At 42.5% G+C, this 24,591-nt stretch overlaps 1 protein-coding gene and 1 non-coding gene across 5 annotated transcripts; one reads left to right on the plus strand and one right to left on the minus strand.

The window, feature by feature from the left end:
* Positions 1-86: 86 nt before the first annotated feature.
* Positions 87-24,222, minus strand: LOC128889886 (orexin receptor type 2-like). Of its 4 annotated transcripts, XM_054147940.1 has the most exons (9): positions 23,849-24,222; positions 21,223-21,426; positions 19,195-19,577; positions 18,032-18,411; positions 4,007-4,154; positions 3,350-3,571; positions 2,816-2,975; positions 2,426-2,538; positions 87-989 (listed from the first exon to the last, which is right to left on the minus strand). In XM_054147940.1, exons 4-9 carry the CDS (start codon positions 18,356-18,358, stop codon positions 763-765), a joined length of 1,197 nt encoding a protein of 398 aa, XP_054003915.1. In that variant the 5' UTR covers positions 18,359-18,411; positions 19,195-19,577; positions 21,223-21,426; positions 23,849-24,222; the 3' UTR covers positions 87-762. The 4 variants fall into 4 exon arrangements, with proteins under 4 accessions (XP_054003915.1, XP_054003914.1, XP_054003913.1 ...); XM_054147939.1 differs by lacking the exon at positions 21,223-21,426; XM_054147938.1 differs by lacking the exon at positions 21,223-21,426 and having other exon boundaries at positions 23,632-24,222.
* On the plus strand, positions 16,949-17,089 carry LOC128889909 (U11 spliceosomal RNA). The gene has a single exon (XR_008460515.1). It is a non-coding gene; the product is annotated as a U11 spliceosomal RNA (small nuclear RNA).
* Positions 24,223-24,591: the final 369 nt, after the last annotated feature.

Raw genomic sequence — 24,591 nt, forward strand, 5'->3', positions numbered from 1 at the left:
AGAAACCAGATGTAAAAATTTACCGATCAGGTTTAAAACCTTTCGTTCAAGAGGATAGAACATTGAGTGATCGTACTATGGAATTGATTCCTGTGTTAAATAATCCTCGTACGTGATGAAAATGTAATATTAGTGAATTAAAGATAGGTTCCATTGAGTTTACGTGAAATATTAGGAATATTGTTCACAGTACGAGATTTACGTTGCATTATATTTATAACATAGTAGTAGTAGTAGTAGTAGTAGTAGCAGTAGTAGTAGTAGTAGTAGTAGTTACATAGATATATCTTATTCAACTTTTTATATACGATTCATCAGCGCCTTTGGAATATTGTTAAAAAATGATAGGTACAATAACGATCACGAATACGATGATTCGATTACAAAGAATAACGTGCAAACGTGCACGCGCATCTATCGTTTTAGTTGACGCTTTGCGAGAACGAATTTTGAACTTGTCCACCGATAACTATTATTATTATCGCAATAAGTACATTTAAAGTAATTCGATGTTTTATTACATCATCATATTCGGATAAAATTCCAGTGTCTACCAATTTTTACGAAAGTGGAAACAAAATACAATCGATTTTCCAAGTTTCATCTGTTATTTAAATTCTATCCAATGGAACATAGCGTCTTTTCATGTAATTATCGATTACCGTATATCTTACCATTACAGTTTAAATTACATGTAAATAAATTACACTTATGAATCCTACTGGGCGTCTGAGAGTCACGTTCACCGAGATGTACTTACGATCACTCGTGTTTTTCGTTTTGTTGATCAGTCGTTATAGCACTCAGCGGTATAATCTCCGTGTTTCGTTGAACGTTGTTGTTATTTTTTGATGTTATTCGTGTTGTCGTGGTCCGAGATTTATTTATTCTAGGTAGATTAGATGAACTCGCGAGGTACCCGCGTTGAAAACGCGAATCATTTCCTCGCGTGCATCGAAATGAACGCCTAAATTCCTTTCGAAATTTTCCTGAAACGTAAAAACGGTTGAATTAAAATGATTGAACGGTTTTGAATTTCAGTTCCAGTTACTCAATAACCGGGTTATTTCGGTTTAATTTTTAATGTAAACGATAAGATAAATCGTTACGAAAATCAATCGAAATTGGTCGAACGTTAGTTACGCGTCGATTCTGTGTGCCGTGCGCGTCAAGTGGTTTGTGAGTACAACTTTTCTTTAAAATTGAGAAGAATATAGGTGTTTTCGTTAAGTTTTTGGCAAGTAGAACTTTTCTTCTTCTCTAAGTCTTTGACGAGAGAAACTTGAATCGATAGAAAGTACCCCTATGTAACGCGTTCCAATCGTATCGTTGTTGTGGGAGGTAGTAATTCGTTCAGGGTGTTTTAATACATGTAGAAATGGATATTTGTTAAAAGTAGCCTTTCATTTGATCGATATTTGTCTTTTTTGTTACTTCTGAGTGGCGACCAAGGAAAAAAGAAGCATAAATAGTTGAATTTCACAAAGTTCGTTAGTGGCCTTGAGCGATTCAAACTTTCTGGCCGTTTCGCAGGCTCGCGAAATTTCAAAAGTAGTGAATCATCTTACTGTAACATGTTACAGATAGATGGCCTATTGGTAGGCTTCTTGCCGGCTACACTTACCGACAGTAGGCCCATTAATAAGCTTCTTGTCGTTGCCGCATACCGACTGTCGGTCTATTATCGACCTTTTGCTCTGACACTTATGAATTGATTCTTATGATAACCAATGAGACGTTCAGCCATCATCGGTCGATAAATTGTTAGGGGTTATTTACCTACCTAAGGAAAGCTTTGAGATTCCAAATTTCAAAGCAGTTTAGCATTCTGTAGAAATATATCTCGACAGATACAAGAAGAGAATCGTCGCTCACCACGTACATTGTAAATCTAACGAATCGAATATGTTTGAAACCGTCAAACTATACGAAGAAATAGATTTAGCCGTCTTACACGGATAGAATATGAAAAGTGTCGAATACCTGTGTAGGATGCGTTCCTGCAAGGAGCAACATTTTCGCCCATAACTGTTCCTTTGCTCGTCAAAAATCCCCCCGAGCGTTACTTGAATTTCACGTAGGATTTATCAGTTCTTCTGGTTTCATTTACGCGAGAAGGTATCGTCGATATGCACCTCGTTATTTCTTTTTGCTCGTGTTAGATGGTAAACGCGTCGATCTTGTCAATTATTTTCTCATGAATGAAACACGATCGTGTCTTTTAACGAGGTTGCTTCGGTCCATAGAAAGCTGTTCGACTGCGAACGTCGATCAGATTTCTAGATGAGGGAAGCTCCCCATTGTTCATGGACTCGACCGCGAAATCGAAACGTTTTTCGCTCCGAAGGATCTTATGGATTCTACCTTGCGACAAAATCTAATAAATAGTCGATGACAGTAAATGATAATAGCAGAGGTTGTTTACCGCTCATGAAGTTGTAGATCAAAGGATTAACCGCGCTATTGAAGTAGCAGAGGCCGTGTATGATTAGGGTGACAGAGTTCATCGTCTTGCTCGACGGTAGCTTTATGGTGTATCTGAAACAGTAAATCGACTCGTTGCGTTCTTCGTTAAACGAATACTCTAGAACCTCCTTTATCCTCCTTTATCGAGTTCTGATTTCATTTTCTCTAGTTGTACGGTTCCTGACAATTGAACTAATAGTTGTATCAATTAGAACTATTTGAAACAATTTGAACTGATTGCAAACGAGCTGGAGACACAGATTCGCGAGCTTCAAATTTATACAACTATTAGCCAGATTGATCAGGAATGATAGAATCGTAGGTAGGTTGGGTACGAGAAGGTTAATACCTGATAATGGAGAATACGTGGACAGGGAAGAAGCAGATGGCAAAGGTGATGACAACCGTGACCAACATTTTCGCTGCCTTGCGTCGGGATCTCAGCTGTCCCTCGGGATTTCCTCCTCCGGAAGGAGGAGTTTGGCTCAACTGCGAGGCCCGTGCCGGCACTACAAATACGTGCAATAATTATTCATTTCGAGGACTTGCAGCAATCTTAGAATACACATCGCGAGGTAGATATTGTAGATTGCTCGGGAGCTTTTAGTCTAGCAATATGAACGTTTTAAGCGCCGACGATCCCGTGAGGTTAAATGTCGCGTTAAACACGATTGTTACGGTTCGGAACCCCGAATGCTAGGAGCATCGATAAGAAAAGGTGCCAGAGAGTAGGAAAAACCTCACTCGTAACGATCTCGAAGCTAAAGACCTGAGCACGTCGTAGGACTCTGTACTATCCGCGTTACGTCCTACGAATATGTCCAGCGCAGACAATGTTTTTCTTATAGCCGATGTAGAAATAATGAACGATCGTTCTTCTTACGGTTATGTCCAGGAATGTTGTTCCTCCAGAGGACCCTGATGATCTGCCAGTAGGCTACGCTCATGAAGATCAGTGGTCCAATGTAATGGAAGATCAGCTTGATGACGGTAAAAGTGATTTGACTCTCCGAGCTCCAAGATATGCTGCACTGCGTAAACACGATCATCTTCACTCTGAGGTGTCTCGGCGGAGTTACGTGGAGCACCACTAGTTCCGGGATATCTGCGCAAATGGTGAGTAACGGATGCTTTTCTTCCGAATATGTATCTCTAAAAATAAGACGTCGAGTGCGCTAATCTCGAAATGAGTCTCTACCGTGTGTACAGTACGAGGAGTAGCGTTCGCATTTACATATTTCTACAAAGAAATGGTCAATTTGAGGATTTATTATTTAGCAGTTAAGACATAGGTGTAAACTAAGCTAACCCTTTAGCCTGTAACAACGTGCGAGACACGTGATCAGGAATTCGAGTACAGAAAAGAGTCAGACGCGTCAAGGGACTTAATATTTGATTAAATCGTAGACCACGAATTAAACAGCGATAGATATCTGAAAAGTCTCGGTAAAGTCATATTACACGTTTCAAGGATGTTCCCGTTAAGTGTAAACAATAATGTATCGTGCGTCTCGCTGAAGTAGGTAACGGAGAAGGTTACCAAATAGTAACGCTACCGCCCAGATTCCGATGATCGCAGTTTTCGCTCGTCCCGTTGTCGTCTTGAAGTCGAGAGGGAAGCATATCGCGTACCATCGGTCTATGGATATGAAAGTTAGGGTCAATATGCTCACGGTCACCGACACTGTCTGGAACAAACACGAAACGAACATGCAATAGTAGACTGGAACAGTAGTTTTCATTAAACAATTCTCGACACGTATAGTCTTAAATTATTATTTTCGAGGATAAAGTTACGTTCTCCTCGTGTATCGTATCTAGAACAGCTCAAAGGACTCCGCTGTTTCGATTACTACCACGGATTGTCTAAGGAAAAAATTAATCGTCCTTATTTGCAATTCTAATCCTTTCATTCATGAAATTTCCATAATTTCCGCACCGCGCAGAATTTCCATGTTCCATCGGAGATCAGAGATAAACGATAGAGCGAAGGTAGTAATAAAACGCTTAAGAGTCGTTGAAACTACAGCTACATACTTCGGCACACCGCACGAAAAATTCTACCTTCGTTGGTAAACAAGCTTCCGTTTACATACGAGGATGCGAGGGCATTTATTTCACTTTTTCCAGTTTGATTGGGCGCACTTACGCGTTGCGTAGGCATACCCACGTTTTGACTGTCGATCCGATAACGTGCTTTATTCGCGGTCGAGCAGCCAAAGGGGGGCACGTCATGAATATAAAACGAAGGTCTAGAAAATACGAGCAAAAGATCCTACGAGTCCCGTTTCTCGAAATTGATCAAACTGTTTCTTCGATACCATATTTCTTCTGTATGTTTTTTTTTTTTTTTTATGACATAGAATTTATCGCCGCGCGTTTTTGCCGACGAGTTATCCCCTGTATCATGGGCCGAGAAGGGAGTAGAACTTATAAAAACGATTCGGGCACGGTGTTTTGACCTACATTTCTTGTTGTATTCATAAAACGCGGCCGGACAGGCGAGTGAAAGATTCATCGGGCAATTACCAGCTTATCGGGATCTCGAATTGATCATTAAGTAAATTGGATTTCAGATAAATGCGTCGTGTGCGTGCGTTCGACGGCGTTGTGGAGGTTTTTGCGTTCCGTTTTACGATGGACGGTGAATTAACGCGATAGCATGCCGTTGAACGTTTCTCGCGTGATGCCTTTTCCCAGTGGGGTCGGGTTAACGCGTTTAAGAGGCCGTAGTTGACGCTGTCGATTGAATTTCGGTATTGTCGTCAAAGGCCTTGTTACGGAGTTGCTGCGCAACGTAGGTGTATTCGAAGTGATCGACGTCGGTTGACCGTGCAAAGTAGACATTCTCAACCTTGCCATCGGAGACATTAGTCCACCCTCTAATTAAGCGTTCAACCTCGACGCAGCTTTTGACCCGCTTCAATCGAAACGCGACTTTTGATCTGTTATGCGATAAGAAGTGATTCACGAGCTACCAAGAGGCGCCCACAAATAGAGTGGTAATTCGAAGTCGCGTGGGGACCACCCGCAGAAAAGAGCACAACTGTTGGGCTTGGAAAGCTGTTCTAAACACAAGATTCTAATCGTTTACCCCTGCTGGCGTTTACTTGGTATGCAAAAATTAAAGCCTCTTCTACGATTTTTCTCTACTAGCTAAAATGTTAAGAAGGTCATTCGTACCTAGAAGCTTCAAAGTCTACATCTTTTTTAGCACCAATTTTGAAAAAAAAATTCCAAGAGAAGCGCCTTTAAACATTCACGCGACCCAGATTGCTCTCAAATGAACACCCGCTCGACAAAGTACGAATTACGAATGAAACACGCGGTATTTCTCTGTTTCCTAGCCTGCTCCCGAGTTCTTAATACGAAAAACATTAACGAGTCCAGAATGGTAGTTCTTAGTCACTCGAACATGAATATAAAAAAAAAAAAAAAAATGTAACAACTAAGAACGTTTCGTTGTATGTATTCCATCGATACTCGCGAATTTCCACGTCTCGTGGAGATTAAAAGTGATCATGTGGGAGTTTCCCGCGCCAAGATCCGATTTAACGGCGCTTTATGTAAATGAAAGTTGGACTCGGTTCTTTTCGTCGTGTAATCTAGACGTAGCAGCGAAAATTAATTGAAGAACTAAGAATCGTTTATTCCAAGGTAGATAACAGGACCGTACAACCCTGGGGATGCTTTAATTCCAGCGAAAGGAAGAGGTTTGCAGCAACCGTTGCAACTCTTCGAACAATGGTTATCGCGAGTTGGAAGCACGATGCTGATGCAAAGAGATTACGACGACGTAGCTTTCTCGCGGCGGACGATTTATCATTTTCTCTCCGTGTTTTGTTTGAATAGAAAAGCCGCGAGTGGATGATTCAATTCTCGCCCCGCGACGGACACCCTCTTGCAACATTATTCATCATTCAATCTTCACTTTCGATATTAGTTTACTCGGTCCACAGAATTTTACAATGCGCCCTCGAGTTCGCTATCACCGCTCTCTGCAAAGCGAATATTCCGCGCTATCGCGCGACTAATTTTTCCCCGTTTGGGGCCAACGGAGTTATCCCTTCTACTCCCCCAACGTTTTTGTTTCGTGAGCGCGAGCGACGAGTGAAGGCGGGTAACGCTGTAATTCGCGATAAAACCGGGCAGGAGTTAATTCCTCTGAAAATAACTCGCCACGGTGGAATAGTTGTTTTTTTTTCACGGGTGTCCCCGTTTCTCCTTTTGTAATAGTTGCTCGATTTCCGTCGTCCAAGAGAGCAAACGCGTGGCGCGAGGACTCGAAGATCGCGTTCGAGGCGCGTCAAACTTTATATTCATAGAGGTTTTAAAGGTCGATCGTTATCTGCCGCGCTCGTAATAATTACAGTCGGTCAAGGACCACTCGATGGGAAGATATTCAGCGTGTAACGCGAATCGATCCGTTGGAAAACGGAGTTCCTGGGTTTAATGCGCCAGAGCAAATTGTTCCAAAGCGAGCTTTCGCTTGTCGTTACCGTATCTAGGATACTTTCCGCGCAATTAGCCATCGGGGTTCAACCGTTGAGAAGGAAATACGTCTTAATGTATTCGTCGTAGACGCAATTCCAAGTACACGCAGAGGTAGATGTCACGGTTGAAAATTGCACAGACGAAATTAGTTTGATTAGGTGGCTCGATTCGATTGGCTCGAGTCTCGGACACGGAGGTGTTGACGGAAAGGAAACACGTCGCGGATCGAGTAATTCCGCTTGGTAGCCAGGAGGCTGACGGATGGCTTGCGCTTGTCGACCAAGCAAAACGCATTGTTTTCTTTTTTTCACGCCCGTTCTATCTGGTGCGAAACGATTGTTTGCCACGCTAGACGACACGGAGCACGTTTTAATTAAATCTGGGCTATCTACCGGTCGCACACGCAACTGCGTCCGTCACGGCAGCTTAACTTGTGCGTGATAGCGACAATGCCACTTGCCGCTTTACGTCTCGTTCACCAGCGATCACGCCCGTCACCATTGAATCGACGAGAACTAGACCAGAGATGATAACGCATCGGGTATCGAAATCGTTTCTCCGAGTTGTTTTTGCTGTTCCTAGCTACCTATTAATCAGTGAGATTATCGTTTTGGTGGTCGTCCCTTCGAATGGTATCGTTGGTCGAGGACGAAGGAAACGGCATTAGGTCGGCATTCTGAAAAAATTATGCGATCAACGCAGTCACGAGAAGGAGTTATTCTAGGTGAAATATCACCTAGATAAAACTACTGGCTGACTAGGGTCGACTACTCTACCGTTGCGATACAGTACACGACACGCGAAGCTTTATATCACTAGAGCCAGCCGGTCTCGTGTCTTCCGGGTTTATGTCCCGACGTTGTGGATCAACGAAACGCGCTTCGTCCGCCTCTTTCACGCTCGATATTAATTGCATCGTAACAGTTTTCATGTTATACTGTCCCAGTTATTCCAACTTTGTATTATTTGCCCTTTAATTTTCAACATTCGATTGAATTTTGCTGTTTCGAAATCTTAAATTCCCTATCTTCAGTTATTCTCAACGCGGTTAACATATTCATTGTGATTCTTTTCTTTTCGTTTTGATAACTATTTATCTTTAATTCCGCCAAGTAATACTCGACACGTGTCACACGATATTATGATGCAATCGTCTCCGATAATTACGTGTGACTTTCATAACTCGAACGTGCAAATTACATATTTGCTCAAACTTTCCGCGTTTTTACGATCCACGTTACACTTTAACGGGAAACATAACCACAATCACACACGTGGCCATCAAGTCGAACACACCGACTTGTTTGTCTTGTAGACTCCTTTCGTTCGCATATACTTCCAGACACTGTTTAGTATTATTTTAATAATTGTGGAAATTTCATCCACATTTCTCAATTTTTCTAACGAGTAAAATAATTGTTCGGCCAGTACATCGTAACGTATAAGTAACGAGCGTCGTTCCACTTTTCTTCCGAAATGCTCGAGATTCCGCGTGGATTCCGCGAGAAAAAGCCCTAGCTCGAAACATTACCACTCAACGACACGGAATACATTTACGAGCCGGTGGAACAAAATCCCGAGTCGTTGTCGTTACACGGTTCACGGGTCGCGAAACCCTGGCAACTTTGCCATCCGTGCACGGGATTGATGCAGCCGCGAGTCGTAAAGAAGCATAATCGGTCGCGGTGCGGCGATTAACCTGAAACTTTTACCCGCCTGTCCCGCGTGGCGTTTAAATCACTGCCAATGAGGGGGGTGGAACAGAGTTATGACAACGCAAAGATTAAACGCCACATATTTTCCATCCACGCGATGAAATTTTTAAGGGGATGTACTGAGGGTGCTATAAAAACGACCTAATGGAGGATCTTTGTACTTTTTTTTTAGACCAAAGTAGTACGCACATTGAAGGATATTTCTCACCGATGGTCTTCAGCTTTCAGATTAATATCGTAAATAATTTTTATGTTATAAAATTGTAAAAGTGTAGTTTCCTTCTTCTGGTACACTGGTCCAGCGTACATACCCTGGGGAGCGACGGTATCTCCATACGTTTCTGGAAGTTAAGCCACTCGAATGGAGCTCGGAATTCTAGGCTTCCTGATTCCTAACGAGGCCGTGCTAGTTTGCCATTGAATTAAAAGTCGAAACATGTCCACGACATCATTTCGTCCCTTTTTTGCTCGGAAACATCTCGTGCCCGAGGCTGGTAGGGTATTTCCCGCGGGCTTCGACTACTCAACGTCGTCGTTCATACAAGTATCTATCGAACGCTTTCCCCGGGGACGCTCAAATATATGCAAAAATATATCCTGCCCCTCGCGTGGGATCAATTATTCAATCGGCCGATAAGTAACACGGTTTTCTCTCTGGATCGTGCAATAAAAGAACCGAGACGTGATGTGGGTGTAGAGGTCTCTTTTGTTCTTGAGAGGCAACACGTTACATTGTAGCAAAAATTGGGAGTTTGAGTAGAGGATTGTACACAATAGAACAAAGTAGAAAAGTTGAATGAAATGGGTGAAATTAATGCAGAAGATACTAATTGAAAGTCAGGTTAAAATAAGGAGAGATAGTCATTGGGATACGCGATTTTAATCATTCACTGTTGGGCTCGCTCGACTATGAATATGAATACACGATGAGAGCGGGAAACAGGTAGACCAAGTGCGGTACACACGGCCTGTTGCTCGTGTCCTGCTATTGGTTTACTGGTCGAAACCTTTAGTTTGCTTCTGATGATCAATAAGGTCTGATTACACGAGTAATTACACCGTTCCTATTCCAGACGAGCGTCTTTGATAATCGACACGAGCCGCAGAGTAATTAAAGGGGATCTTATGGATTCGTTCGAATATCTCCGTTACCTACAATTATTTCTTAGGAGTTTAGACGAATATCAATTCTGTGTAGCAATTTATTCGTAACGTTCGACCCTTATTCCAACGTGAAACATTGCTTGATCGTATAATTTAGATTGGCATTCCTATCGAACGAATAACAAATCATATTTTCTGTATCTTACGTTCGTCTATCCTTCGCGGGGCTTTCCTCTTCGTACTGCAAAGTCCTTATGCGATTAAGTCGATGTATAATTGGTTTCCTGGAGGATCGTCTACTGTAATATTTGCAGGTTACGGAGATTCAGAGCACAGATGGGAACTGTTGGTAGTTTCCATCTCGAATTTCCGCTACCTCGTAAACCTCTTCGGTCGCTGCGTGATTTTATACTAGTACTCGCGGGGGATAATTGTAGAGCTACTTTACAAACGAAAGTCAGTTTATTGACCGTACTTGTGACCGTATAGTTTGGTAGGGACCAAGACGTGTCGCGCACGTTACCAACGTGTCTTCTGGAAGTTAACCACGTGTGAAGCAACGTGTGCAGCTCCAAACCGTGGATACGAGCAGATACGAGCTTTCAATTTCCCGTGCAACTTGGCCTTTTCGCGTAGAAACTTTTCCAAAAACACATTTTCTTAAACCTGGAAATTTCTTCTCTTTGCTACCACCGGTACTTCCCCACTCCATCCGCTCTTCAAGAACTGCCTTTTATTCGTGGTTGTAAAGAAACAGAAGCCCCTCGAATTTCAAGGAAGACTTATTAAAAAAAACTGTCAACGACAATTTTGAAAGAATATTGAGTTTGCGTTGCGATTTACGCCCCGAAGAAAATCACGCACGAGGGTAAACTCGCGTCCGCGAAATCTCGTTACGCGTTGTGCTCCGTCTCTTTGACTTGCACGTACTTCCGGCAAAGGTATTCACCTACACGCGGCTCCTGTACGTTTGCAGAAAAGAGTGTTGGTTCATCTCCTTTTTTTTGCTCACTGTATTCACGAGGTATCTCTTCTTTCTTCGTGCGAGAATTTCACCACCGAGTCGTATTCCACGCGACGAGCTCGCGCGATAATTCTCGCACTAAAAACAACGTCGCCCTCGCCATGTGCGGTCTTCGCTATAACTGCTTCGATGCGACGCAGACGCGACCGCGACGCGGCGGTTCTCGTTGGAAAGGACGCGATTGTCCTTTGCTAAAAAATTAGACATAGAAAATATAACATTACGACATATTTTGTCCTTGGCGTAGTCCTTGCAACCATTTAACTCTAGAAAGAATCTACAGCTTAGAGACTTTTCTATATTAGTATATACTAATTCATTTGTAATGTAAAGCTACTTGGCTTGAAAAGGTAAACATTGGAACTAAAAATCCTGTAAATAGGTTCTCCTTGGATAAAGCGTTCATTGAGTTATTAGAGACAGTAGACACGATGTTCCGTCATAGATCTCTAATTCCTCACTCTTTCGTAGTGATTTCAGTCTTCCAGTCGGTATACATGAATGAAGGATGCACGTTGGGCGATGATCGCCTAGAAACTCTGGGAACGAGTTGAGAACCTAGAAGCAAGTTATCGAGGGAGGAACGGCGTGCAACAACACGTTGTAAGATAATGCGATTTGGTCACCGGCTGAGAGGTACCTTGGTCGTGCAACCGTGTAGCTGCATCGGCTACCGGGCACGAGCAGACGCAGTTTGTCAGTTTGCACATACGCTGGTGGTACACGCGTACATATTCAGGGGACATCCATGATAAACGAGCTGAACGATATTTCCGCGCAACTGTGCTCTCCTGGTACAATTGTAATACAGCTGATCGTGTTTTAAGTAGATGTAGGAACGCACGTGCTTCCACGGTGCATCGGTTGACCGTCTACGGTTCGTCGGACCCGTAAATCGAACGATCCACTCTGAATTATGTTCGAATGGTGCTCTAACTCACGCGACAGGCTTACTCGAGCTGTTTTACTGGACGATACGTTACAACAAACGTGTACTCTGAACGCAGTTTATTTAATTTAATTGTTTCATCCACCTCTGTGCTCTTGACAAACAAGTATGTTTCGAATTCGTGGTCTGTTATGATGAAAATAAAATAGTGTTGGAGAGCTCTTATATTTGTTCACGTAACTGTTATGCTTTTTAGAAAAATCGTTGTATCGAAAATGAAGCCAAAAGTACCGTTACTCGTTGCGTAGTTTGAAATAGAAATTTGGAATTTACTGACTCGGTAGTTCCAGTGTTAACATAAACGCTTCGATCCTTAATTTGAGGCTGCGTTGGTAGTCGAACGTTGATTGTTAATGTCGAGGAATTATACCACACGTTGTCTCATTGTCAGTGTTTCTCAGTGATCACTAGATCCCTGGAGATCTATGAGATTCCATAGAAAATAAGAAGCGCGACATGGTATGCAAGCAAAATTATTCTATACTCCAAATTCGTCCTGTCGTGCTTTTTCTTCGTGAATTTTATTTCTGTCCTTTGCAATGTCTTCCTTTGCTAATTTGGTCGCGCGAACATTAACTATGAGAGACACTGCGGTATACCACACACTCATTACTCTGTTCCCTTATTGTCTGTTTGGACAGCTTCGTATTGGTATTATAAAGTAAACATCCTACAGGTTGCAACGATACATAGTGTCCATATCATTTCATTAGTATTCCGGTTCCCCGGGTAAATCATTTTTTACTATAACTCTGGTTGCTCATTTTTGGCGTACTTTTCCGTACAACTCCAATTTCTACCAACACAATTTATGATTTTTCTGAACGCCTCAGTCAAGATCAGAAAGCTCCTTAAAATTCAATGATTTTGCCTACATGACGGCAAATATTATAACAGGAGAGTAGTTATAAAAATTTGGTGGTCCAAACAAGCATCGAATTTAATTAAACGTTCCAACTCTATTTCTGACCTCACGGGATTGGTGTCAGCTGTATTGTTGACACAAATCAAGGACGAAATTCGTATTTTCTCATAGCGATTGAAAAGCAACATCGAATCAATTTCGTATCGCGATTTCGTTTCGCGTCACGTGACAGTGCGAACTGATTGATGCGTTTCGCGTCGCGTGACAGTGAGAACTGATTGATGCGTTTCTAAGCGCTGATTAAAAGTTCACGTGCGAATAAAAGTCTACAACGTCGGGGAGCATAGTGTAACTAATATTACGCGTGCAAAAATTGAATTATCGAAATCATCATATCATGTTAAGTAACAAAGTTAACAAAAATTCCTTCTCGCTGAAACATGAGCACCATTTTACCATGCAATTTCCATATTTGAAATTTTGCATTCGGCCGATAGTTTTGGAGTTAGTGCTCTGTGTCACTTGGGCTGAGACACCCTGTAGATTCTCCCCGCGTATTTGCCCGTACGTCTTCGTACTGCTAACGCCGAAGCCCTGAAACAATACCCTAACAATAGGCTATAAAGCAAGTTCGCGTAACATTGCCTTGTACTCCGATACGGGAGACGGTCTTTGTAACCAGTCTCTTTATAATATCGTGACGTAGTAAACTCCCCCTCTTCCAGTTGCTCGTAATCTTATTAAATTCCATCGCAGGATAAAATCCTATTAGTTCGCTGTACGAGTCGCTACTTATGCGAATCCTTCGGAATCCTCAGGTCCATTTGCTAACGTCAGCTCCACCCTTTAATTCATAATACTACATAGAATCTTGTTTCTGTTGCCAGAATAACACGTTGTTTATTCCAGGGCGACTAGAATTGATAGCCAGGTTTATTTTTATTTAGACATTTGAGGGTTTCACAGCCCTGGTGCTTCATGGTTGATATTAACCGAGTAAGATACTTCCGACGTTTCGCCACCACTGAAGCTTCTTCTGCTCTAGCTCTTCGTTTTTATGATTTTTAACGTATAGCTTTTATTAGAGTGGCTTCCGGCTATGAAGTTTGATTCATAAATTCAAGAGTAGATATACCCCGAAAGAATGTCCTCTTTTCAATTCGAGCAAATAATACTCACCTTGGGTATCATGACGCAATTACCTCTGGTTATTTATCGTAGATATTACGCAAGATCGATGTTTATCGCAGACGTTAATCTCACTGACGATGGTTGAAATTTTCATCGAAAATGTTTTACGAAGCCTGACAGGATTACAATGATGTTGCATACAATAATAATATGCATCGATAGCCGAATGTTATTTCTCGATACCAGTAATCCATCAAATTTTACAGCTGCTATGTATAGAATTTGCATTTGGATCCTTCGAGTGGAATAACGTCGAATTACCAAGTTCGTTTGTTACAGGGACGTGGTCGCCACCTTTGCTATATTTATTCCGGCCGGATGCACGACACCGCGACAATCGCGTGCGAGGGAAATCGCGGTCTCGAGCGACCTTTGGGGAGTCAGAGGACCTCGAGCACTAGCGCACCCGCTTTTAAGTTACTTTTCTATCCTCTCGCGATAGGGATGGTCACGAATCTAGTTGGTGAAGAAAAAGCCACCTTTCCACGTGGCGTAGAGCACGTGGCTCAGGAAGTTTGATAACTATGGTAGCTATGTTTTCTAAGTACGAATGTGACTACGGTAGGTGGAGGACCAACAGACTACTTGGCGTTCCTAATGGGGATGATAAGGAAGAATGAAGCGATAAGGAAATGCAAAGTAGTGTAAAGCAAGGATTAGGTGAATGTAATACGAGTGTAAATGGTATACATTAGATGTTATTGTATAGTCAAGTTATACAACTTTGCACCCTTATAAATAAATCTCAATCATTCCCTAACTACTGTATACTAGATGTAGAAATTACTTTTGTGGCTTTCTACAATGAACTTGGGAAAGTGCCCACCGATGCTTTCCATTTTCAGACAATTTTTCAACGAGTGTTTCATTAGTATGAAGATAGATGCTTTAACGTACCATAATAGAGGGTGAATATTTCCACTCGAGGGAGAAGCCATTATTGATAAAAATTGAGAGAGTAATGGTTAAGGAAGTATTTTATATTGGTATCACGACTACGTCTCTGGAAATTCTCGTTAAAAATTTCTGGAGCACGACCATACCTGCAATATAAATGAGTTAATTCATTGTTGGAAGTAATTCATTGCTAATTCACATTTAATACGATCCCCAGGGTGGTGGCCCGAATGTAGAGGAATGGTGGTAACGAGACCAAGCAATTAGAAATATAAATAAAGTATCTTAATTAGAGTACCATAAACTTTGTATTTTTATTTAAAATTTCACTTTAAATTGCTATCAGTTTAATTTTAAACAATTGGTCGAAATAGCACATTCTCTGAGCCAGAAAGTTCTCCCTTCTCGAAACACAAATCGAAATTTGACTCTTCCATCGATTAAATTGCTCCAAGTTGGTTTAATCCCTCATCTATTACTCGAATAAAATTTTGCCTATTTCTGGAAGGTCGAAAGACACTCTTAATTGCGGGACTAAACGCATTCTCGAGGCGACTTTGACGACATTCGCTGAATTCATTCCCGACTAAATCTGCGATTCAATCCCTAACCGAGTCGTTTTATACCTCCCAGCAATTCACGGCATCTCGTGTTCTTCAGGTTTCTTCGCCCTCGTGGATTTCGCGAGCGTTTGGCACCTCGCTCTTTGGCAGGCAGTTGAAATTCCGAAATAATTACGGAATGTTCGTTTATGATGTGGCAGAAATGATATTCTGCAACGTTCCCGATCGAAATACCCAAACACCTTCGGTTGTAGGTCCAAATATACCTCAAAACGGAAATTTGTCCCACGACAGCCATTCAAAACACTTAGCACGGGTACAAATGAGTTACGTAAATACACGCGCCCCTTTTGTTTTGCTTGTATATCCCGCTTGCTGTTAGTTTTTTACTCGGGCTCGTTATTGAGGCATTTTCACGAAAAACTTCAAAAGGGAACAAAGAAGTTACCGCGTTGAAAGCTGATTTTTCCGCGTTTTATAATTATATGCGTCCCTTTGGTTTTCTTCGTTAAAGGTGGCCAAAAATCGTTTATACAGATAATGCAAAATAGTGAAATTGTTTAATTGGTATATGCTTTAATTTTAAGGAAAGAAAGATTTAATTTTTGTCTAAGCTTCTTAACACATCTGTTTCCTTTGGATTAATTAACGTAGCTACAAGACTGTAAGATGACCTTTGGTTTTCATTCGATTCCACTATTTGGAAAGCAGAATTCATTTTACTGCAAAAGCTTCGTCGGAGCGTTCGAATTGAACGGGTGACCAATAATAAATTCATAAGTCGTTGTCGTTATTCCTAAATTGGATATCCCATATTCGTTCCGCGTATTATTTCTTCGTATCTGCTCGAACACTGTTTCGATGGAATGGGAGGTGCGAAAATCGCGTTTCCTTTTTAATAATCGAATCGTTGCTGTATAGTTGTCTGTGTAAGTCAATCAACGACTTCGGACCAGTTCTTGAACAAACAGAACTCCTACGCAGACACAAATGTCTTTATTCAAGTTTTAATTAACTCGATTACAAAATCCCTTCGCATGGCTAATAACTAACGATGACCTCCTTCTCCCCTAACCACTGGAAAACCGATATCGCATTTGCTTCGAAATTTTCTCAGCTCTGTGGCGCGATTGGAAAGACCCGAGTGTGAATCGAATTATCGATAACGTCGTCGGTATTGAAATTTCCCAATTAAAATTTCTTATCGGGTGACACCCGCGGATTGGCGCTCGAATAATTTGTCGAACCGATGATATTAATGTATATTTTACAGCAGTGCTTTTTAAACTTCTTTCATTCCCAACTTCTTTTCACGAAATGAAATTATTGGAATTGATACTATTGATTGCAACGATAATATTACAAATTAATACAACTTGGTCGAATAATAATCACTAGAGGAATATTCAGATATTTAAATATAGTTAGAATCATATTTTCTGGGTTCCTCTAATGGGTATTGATCTATAATTTAAGGATCTCAGTCCTAGAGAATCGTTTCAGTTGCAGTGGAAATTATCTTTCCAAATCGACCGAGAAATTGCACAATTTCCTACTGCCGCATACATCACGTTGTAGTTCGACCATCGTGCTATAGATGGCCAAAGGATGACGACGATTCTCGCATGAAATGTTGCGAGAAGAAGGTTACTTAAGACCTGCGAGAGTACGGACTCGTTTAAAAAGGGTGCTCGCTACTTTAATAGCGCGTCAGTACGTTTTCAATAACGTGGTGGCGGGGTATGGCTATCAAGACATACCCAGTACGTAATTTTTGTAAACGCGAGGCTGTTGGCTGCCAATTTTTGCACCGACGCCTCCAGTTTATTCAAGCAACAATAGAATATGTATATAGTGTGTGGTATAAATTGACAATCTGGAAAATTGAATGGATATATACGGTCAACTTAATTAAGTGCCGAATTGATACAATAATTGTGAGATAGGAAAGGAGAGGAGCGCGTCGACGATGGCAATTTATCCTCGCGTGTATATCGGTGGAAAATAAATTTAAGTAAATGTTGCGTGGCGCGTACTTTTGCGCATACGAGAGTTTGCGGTAAACTCAATTAACCTCGTATTTGGGTAGGTTATCGCAGTTGAAATATAAATGCTGATAAAAAATGGCGCAGCGCTGGATTTGTATAAAAAGACACCGGTCAGGAAGGAAGTCAAAATTAATTAGTTTTTCAAACGAGTCTCGCGTGTTACGTGCCGCAATTTGCGACGAGAAACCAGTGTCCTGCGATACTTTTGTCAGATTTAATTAATAAAATGGAAAATGAAATTCGAAACTCAGAAAAAAAGAAGAATAATAAAAGCACAACCTAATAAAAAAATCACTAATTTCTACTCAACGTAACTTTGTCTACTAAATTCACATTTCCCTAATGTTCGGCCACATCTGCGTTCGCCAGTAAATCCATCTTTTATTCATTCTACGAGATGCTAATTCGTATAAGAATGTCGCTGCACCCCTAACCGCGCGGTTTCGCCCGCCATTATCCCGAATTCGAATGCATCGTTGGCAAAGCGGGCCGCGCGCCCTCGAAATAAATATTCCGCGGATCTGCATTGATATGCTGGGGAAACGAACGTTGCGTAAGCTGTAGCGTGGAGACAAATTACGCGAATTCGTTTTAAAACGCGCCCAGGGGACGTTTTCATCGTTTACGCGTCGCGTTCTTTTTCAATTAGAGCGCGCGTGAGAAGAGCGAGTTAATCAAGAGTGTGAAAGTCACGTTGGCGATCGGATTGTCTTACCTGGAGATAAGGGACGGTTTTGCAGAGAGCCAGACCGAGGAACCACGTCTCAGTGATGTCCCACACCACGGTGAAGGGAAGACAGAGCAGTATCACCAGAAAATCAGCCACCGCCAGGTTCACGATAAAGTAATTCGTGACGGTTCTCATCGTGTGGTTTCTGTACACGGCGATGCAGACGAGCGCGTTCCCCAGCAATCCAGCGACGAAAATAACGCCGTGGGACGCGATCAGCACCCACTCCAGGGCACTCGGGAATATGTAGTCCCATACGCACTCCTTGTACTCTTCGTCCGTGAGGAAATCAAGGTTGCTGCAGTTGGGCATTTTGTAGACTGTTATTTATCGTCGAGGCTGTTGTATGGGATTTCTTCGAAGCTCTGGTCAGATTTAACAAAGGTGGAAAGTAAACAATCACTCCTCGATGCTAGTGCAGGAATTCGATACAAACAATTTCTTCGCTCTGACGCTTTGGCGTAAAGTTCACGTGTTCTAAGAAACAACAGTTTCCAAGTTTAGTAAATTCAAATTATACGTTGATTCTCATGCTCGGTGGACCATATTTTTTGTAGTGTGTTTACTTGCACAGTTTTTTTTTTCAGAAGAGCACTTTTAGGTTTTCCAGAATCAAGACTCAAAGTAAGATCTCTCTGCTCTGTAATCTTCCTCATAGAATGAGTACACAAGCATCTTGAGTGGCACTAACGTTGGCGGCCTGTACTCGGTTCCATACTGAAAGAGCCGAAATGCAGGGCTCGCTTTAACTCGCCATAAATCTGCGAAAATGTATCATAGCCTCGTAAAAAGAGCCAGGATTAAAGGCCAGCCTCCAACATTTAACGTTCCGTTGATAAACGTTGAGAAAAAAAAAAATTGGCTGCGCTCGCAATTTTATTAAACGAACTGTTGACATCACGAGTACCTCTACATGTTTTGCAACATTTAATTTGAGCTCTGACATCAACCTGGAAAGGTACGTGTAATTTGAGTTGTCCGCGCGTATAGAGAGAAAATAAATAGATTAATTCAGGTCTATTAGACCAAGGCCATTGTTGGTAGAACGAACAATTGCAACAATGTGGAAAATACTGTTCCTGAGGGCCTGCAACTTTGCGCCAAAGCGTCGAGGCGAAGAAATGGAGAAGTAAAGAGTGATTATTCACTTTTGTTGTCTGGTTATTTTGAAAATTTCGATGTAGCAAATCGATTCTCTCCGCTGGACTCTGTTTCACGAATCTGTTCAGCTCGCATCCTCTCGATTTCGCCACTTGGAGAAAGTTCCCACGATGAACGTCCCGCAGGACAGAGCGTCGAACGGCCGAACAAAGACGAAAAGATATTCCAGCGTCGCGATGCTCCACCCAGTTGCCAGTTTCTTCGCGCTTCACCAATGTCGTTCACTTCGCTCCAATTTCCATAGCATTACAGCTAATTCTCATCGTCTTTTACCCGTCCGTTCCCCATTGGCGTCACTCGATAACCCGAAGAGTGTCCAGGGATCATCGAGGGCGGCGTCCTTTTTATCCGATTAACGTCGCGGCTCCTCCTCCAGAAAAATTAAGAAAAGAAAAAACAAAACGGTCGTCGGGCCAAGTGGATCGCGAGGCGAGTTCCCAGAGATGTTTTCCAACCCCCTGGTCACGCGACCTCGACGCGTCATATCCAAGAACCCGGAAACTTTGTCCCGTCGTGTAGGAGAGAAAGAAAGTTAGGCTTGGGGAAAGTTTTGGACGCGGCGTGTTGCGATTTCCCAAGTGTCGTCCCGGTTAACGAACTTCCCTCTGACAAATGCTTCGACACTTGACGGCCTAATAAGAGATTATTAGCAATTTGGCCAGGGGTTCTTCTTTATCTGTCACCCTCGAGCCTCGAGTGGCCTGTGGGAGAATGATAAAGGAGGGAGGGTCAAATTTGGGGGAGTTTAGTTTCCTGAAATTTTCACATTGGTTCTCTGCTATAGTGTTATCAGTTCTTTTTCAGATATTAGTAGACGGAGATATGAAGAAGATGCTAAATTGTCTGTAATCTCTTGTAAGGATTTTATATTCCTGGATACTCAGACGATGAAGAACTTTAAAAAATGTGAGCTTCTCCACTATTGCCTTCAGCTATCGAATCGATACATAGAGAAGTTTGTTTCATCTCTTGAAACAAGAAGTGGATGGGTCCACCTCGAAGCAACTCCCTGCGTTTTATCTCGCACCGCTGGAACTTGTGTTCCACCGTTTCGATTTTACTTTGAGCCTCGCTCCTTCGAATTCGCATCGAAGAGTTCCGAATAGAATTCGATTACCTGCGGTGGCGGTATAAAATCGTTTGGGAATCGGTAAAGCGAATTTCGTTGTGGAAGTTAATATTAGAAGCGAACGACTAGCCCCACCGAGTTTATTTTCGAACGTCGCGGCAAGTCGCGGTGAGCGTTAAGGAACGTTGAATGCGAGATTGCGGATTTCCTTTGGTCGCGAGAAACGATAAATACTCGATCGACGCCGAAGGATCTCGAGACGGAGGTAAACTCCAAGATCCTTGGGTAACACTTGGAAAATTGTTTGCCATGCTCTCAGTTGGTTCTGGACATTGGAAACAAAATGATCGATGAGATTCATGCATCCTAAAAGCTTGGAATGAATCATTGAAATTTAAATGCGTATTTGTTAACTACTTCTGAGGACAGCAAAATGGCACACAGAGTGGTCCGTGTTTGTTCATTCGTTTCACACCCGGCTTACGCGCTAACGCGAATCGAAATCGTTTACCCTCGAGAATGACGACTACCGCTTGAACAGAGGATCCCAATGGATTCCAGACCTAATTGAAATTCTCATTATACACGGTTAGAAGTTTACGGTAGCGTCGCGACGGAATTGACGAACCTAACTCGGTAACATGATTGCACGTCTATTAATTGACTGGATCGGCCTCCTGTTCTCCTAAAACTCGTTAATCGACGTTAATGAACCTCACGGGTCGTGGACGGGCGCGAGGGTGTCGTTTGCTTTTGCCGCGGGAAAAAACTCTCGATAAGTAACGTCCTTCAATCTTTTCCCAGCCAACCAGCGGTCAGTTTAATTGTGAAAAACGAAACCCTCAATTATCCAATTAATCTTGCGCGTTTTACCAGAACGCGACCGCGTTGGCACCGACAACCGACCGTTCAATTAATCAAAAAGTTGTCACAACCGTTTCTGTACCTTCCGCATCGCGTTTTACGATTCTCTAGCTGTCCTCGATGTGTTCGTGATGCAGAACTCGCGCGAACCGCATAGGCGATCATACTAAATCGACTGGCCGCTCATGATCCATATTTTTCTTTTTATACGGTGAGATTATACGGTGGATGGTCGTGATTTACAGTTGGTCGATAAAGTATTTGCACGTTAAGTTTTTTGAAGATCCTGTAAAGAAGTGCTATATATTAGTATAACGTACATGTTTTCGTGCTTCTAATACATTTAATTACATTATACCACCCTTATTATCTTACATTACATTCACGGTATATTAATCATTATTATACAATGAATCCAAGTGTTCTGTTGTATTCTGTTACGGTGAACGGTGAATTATTACAATTTTTTAATCAGCATATCCGTTCCGCGCATAAATAAGCATCAAAACGTGTACACCACACCGATATAGTCTTTATTAGCAAACGATTATCTTAAAAAAGCCATTCGTTGGAACATTTTCCTGACCCCATCACCCCAGCGTGTCTACTCGGTCGAAATCTTGAGCAGTGCTACTCGTGCATCGCGCTGCAGCAAGTAGTGGATGTCCGAAATACTTCTGACATGACGTACGCTGTGTTTCCAGCGTCCCTTCCTACGCGTGACGTTTCGTGTGCTATCGCGAAATCCGTCGACTTCCCGTCAACGTCTTTGCGACGACTGCTGGGAGAAAACGGTTAAATTCAATCTATTCCAAGGGAAAACGTGAACATCCGCCAACCCCTTTCCTCCCCCACGAGCCCGAGAAATTTCAGGGAAAGTTGTGTACACAAGACGGTAAAATTCACCGGTAAATCCTTTCACGGAAAACGAGATCGACTCCACCGAAACTGTAAATATCAAAGGTTTTAAGGCGCACACGGTAACGAACGCGAAACAATCTACTGGTGAAATGTTTCGAAATTGAAATTCAAATCCGGATGCGCGTCATAACGAACCGGAGACTAGGGCTGAAAAACTTAATCCGTTACCTCTGGGCTAGAGGCGTCAAACCCTAGCTAAAAGGCGACTCGAACTGTGTGTTTGATAAATTAGTTCCTGCGGGGACCGATTTATGGATTGTGCTCTAGACGACGGCCAACTATCGGCCAACAACGACGGTCTTTTGAATTATAGAGGGACCTGGAAAACTCCCTCGACGATACACCCTTATCAACAAGCGCATCATCGATACAGGGAACGTTCGATTCTGAAATGTAAAGCACGCACAATATCGTGTATTACTCTTATACTGGTGCATTTTACCCCACTCGTTTGATGTCTTCAGATTGCTTCCTCCAAAGGGGAGTCTCCGGTTCATAAAGATAAGTCTGGACCAATTGAAAACTCGGGAGTTGCATGTTCAATTAGATCGCTTCAATTTCACTGGAATCTTTCATAGAGGCGTTTGGAAAACAAAGTCGCGCTTCTTATGTTTGCAGCGCGAAGGTAAACAATAGTAGCGTCTTGGGTGATATTTAAATAAGGTGGGAACAAAGTGGAAACGAAATACTGTTTCATTCCTCGAAGCGTCAATCGCAACTGGAGTCTTTATCTGTGAAATTTCTCTTCATCTTCTCTTCCATTTTCTTCTGGATAGCTTATTTCCTTATTTATTAGAATCAATCAAGACTTAATGAATCGCTTCGAATGCATCAATCAACAGCATTAAAACTAGTGACACAAAACGAACTTCTAATCGAGATATGTCAAACTGACGTCACGTCGCAGTTGATGATGGCATAAACAAATGGAAAATTGAGCATGTTCCAATAGTCTTCTTCGAGTAACTTTGCTAACGCACCACGGATAGCGATCAAATTCTGAAGGGGCTCCACAATTAGACCGAAACGTCGATTACGTGAATCATATTTTTGCTCCCATTGACCGTTTAATAATACACAGAGCGTTCGGAAGGTATTGGAGATTAAAGACGTCCCTCTGTGATCTCTATTAATGAAACACTAGATCATTCTGCGCCCGAGGGATCGGATCGGTTCGAAACAACTATCGTTCACACGCCTCCCTCAATTCCCAACGCAGTCTTTTCTTTTTAAAATCATGACGCTGGTTAAGGAAAGGTTATCGTTTTTTCGCAACACAATTTCGAGGGAATAAGATGGTGGACGGGTCCTGTGATCTTTCTTAACTTTAGTATGCATGAATTCAGTGTGATACATTGTTTAAGAAATATTCGGAATTCAATGCAACGAGCAGTTTGCATGCAAGGTATTGGTTGAAACATAGCAAGGAACAACTAACGAGGTGCGGAAGGAGAGAAGAATTTCAAGTTGATGTTCTATTTTACCATGTTTCACTGAAGGAAGCCCAAATGATCCAAGAAGAAAAAGTGTAAAGCGTCGTGTGTTTCAGAGAAAATAGCTTTTATCAAACCTTCTATCGAACCACAGTAACAACTTTAAAAACTGTACAATGTAAACATTGCAACTCTCAGGGCCATCGTCTTAACATCACAGCGTCCAATGTTTAAGAATCATTTTCCTAATCGTACAAGTATTCCACGAGAACGTTTTTCACTTTGCACGCAGAGAAATTGTCTCATCTCCTACGCGACGCGTTTCCCTCGCTCTGCACCTTGCCCGCGATTTACCAATCTCATCGATGTCGCTTTTCGCTCGTTGGTTTAGATTCGACGTGACTTCCTCGTGGTCACTTTTCCCGCGACTTCTCTTAGAACCATGCCGTCAGATGCGCTCGTCGAACTATCGTTTCTCGTAGAGGAGGAGCATCGTCGCACGGTTCAAGACGCGGATCGCTCGTCGAAGGAGACACCGTGTAAAGTTTCGCGGTGTCGCGGGTCTGTTCTCTGATACGCGTCTCGTGTCTTTCACCAGGGTGTTTCACGTGGTCGAGGACGTGGCTCGACGTCTCGCGGTTCGTCCGTCGCGTCGCGTCGCGTCGTGTCGGGCGAACGTAGGAGGATCCTGGTTCGGAAAAGGGATGTGAACGCGACGACGGACTCTGCGAAACTGAGGTATGTACGCCCGTTTTAACGAGCGCGTAGGTGCAGCGGGCCGGCGATGCCGGGGCCGAGGCACGTTTCGTTTTAAAGTTTCCCTGATTCCCTCGACCACGACGAACCCGACGCGAGTTTCGACCTTTCCTGGGGCTTCGTGATTGCGAAAAGGAAGGAACTATCCACCTTGGTAAATTGGGAGGAACGGAGCATCGTGCAGGTACAGTGCGGGACAAAATGATGGCCCAACGAACATTTTTAGTTATACATATTTAGAGGTATACATAAGAAGGAATGTATTTTGTGCACTTTACATGCACTGCTTCTCTTTTACGTGATATCTTGAATCGATTCCTCTGTCCACGTAATCCATATGT

Source organism: Hylaeus anthracinus, unplaced genomic scaffold (assembly GCF_026225885.1).
Source record: "Hylaeus anthracinus isolate JK02 unplaced genomic scaffold, UHH_iyHylAnth1.0_haploid 11997, whole genome shotgun sequence".
NCBI lineage: Eukaryota > Metazoa > Arthropoda > Insecta > Hymenoptera > Colletidae > Hylaeus > Hylaeus anthracinus.

Bases quoted from the DNA above. Each gene is read 5' to 3' on its own strand.
- LOC128889886 (XM_054147939.1), bottom strand. From the start codon at position 18,358: ATGCCCAACTGCAGCAACCTTGATTTCCTCACGGACGAAGAGTACAAG. The intron at 4,155-18,031 runs GTAAGACAATCC...TGTTTGTTCCAG, and splicing joins AAACCGTCCCTTATCTCCAG to ACAGTGTCGGTGACCGTGAG. The intron at 2,976-3,349 runs GTAAGAAGAACG...ACGTATTTGTAG, and splicing joins CAACATTCCTGGACATAACC to TGCCGGCACGGGCCTCGCAG.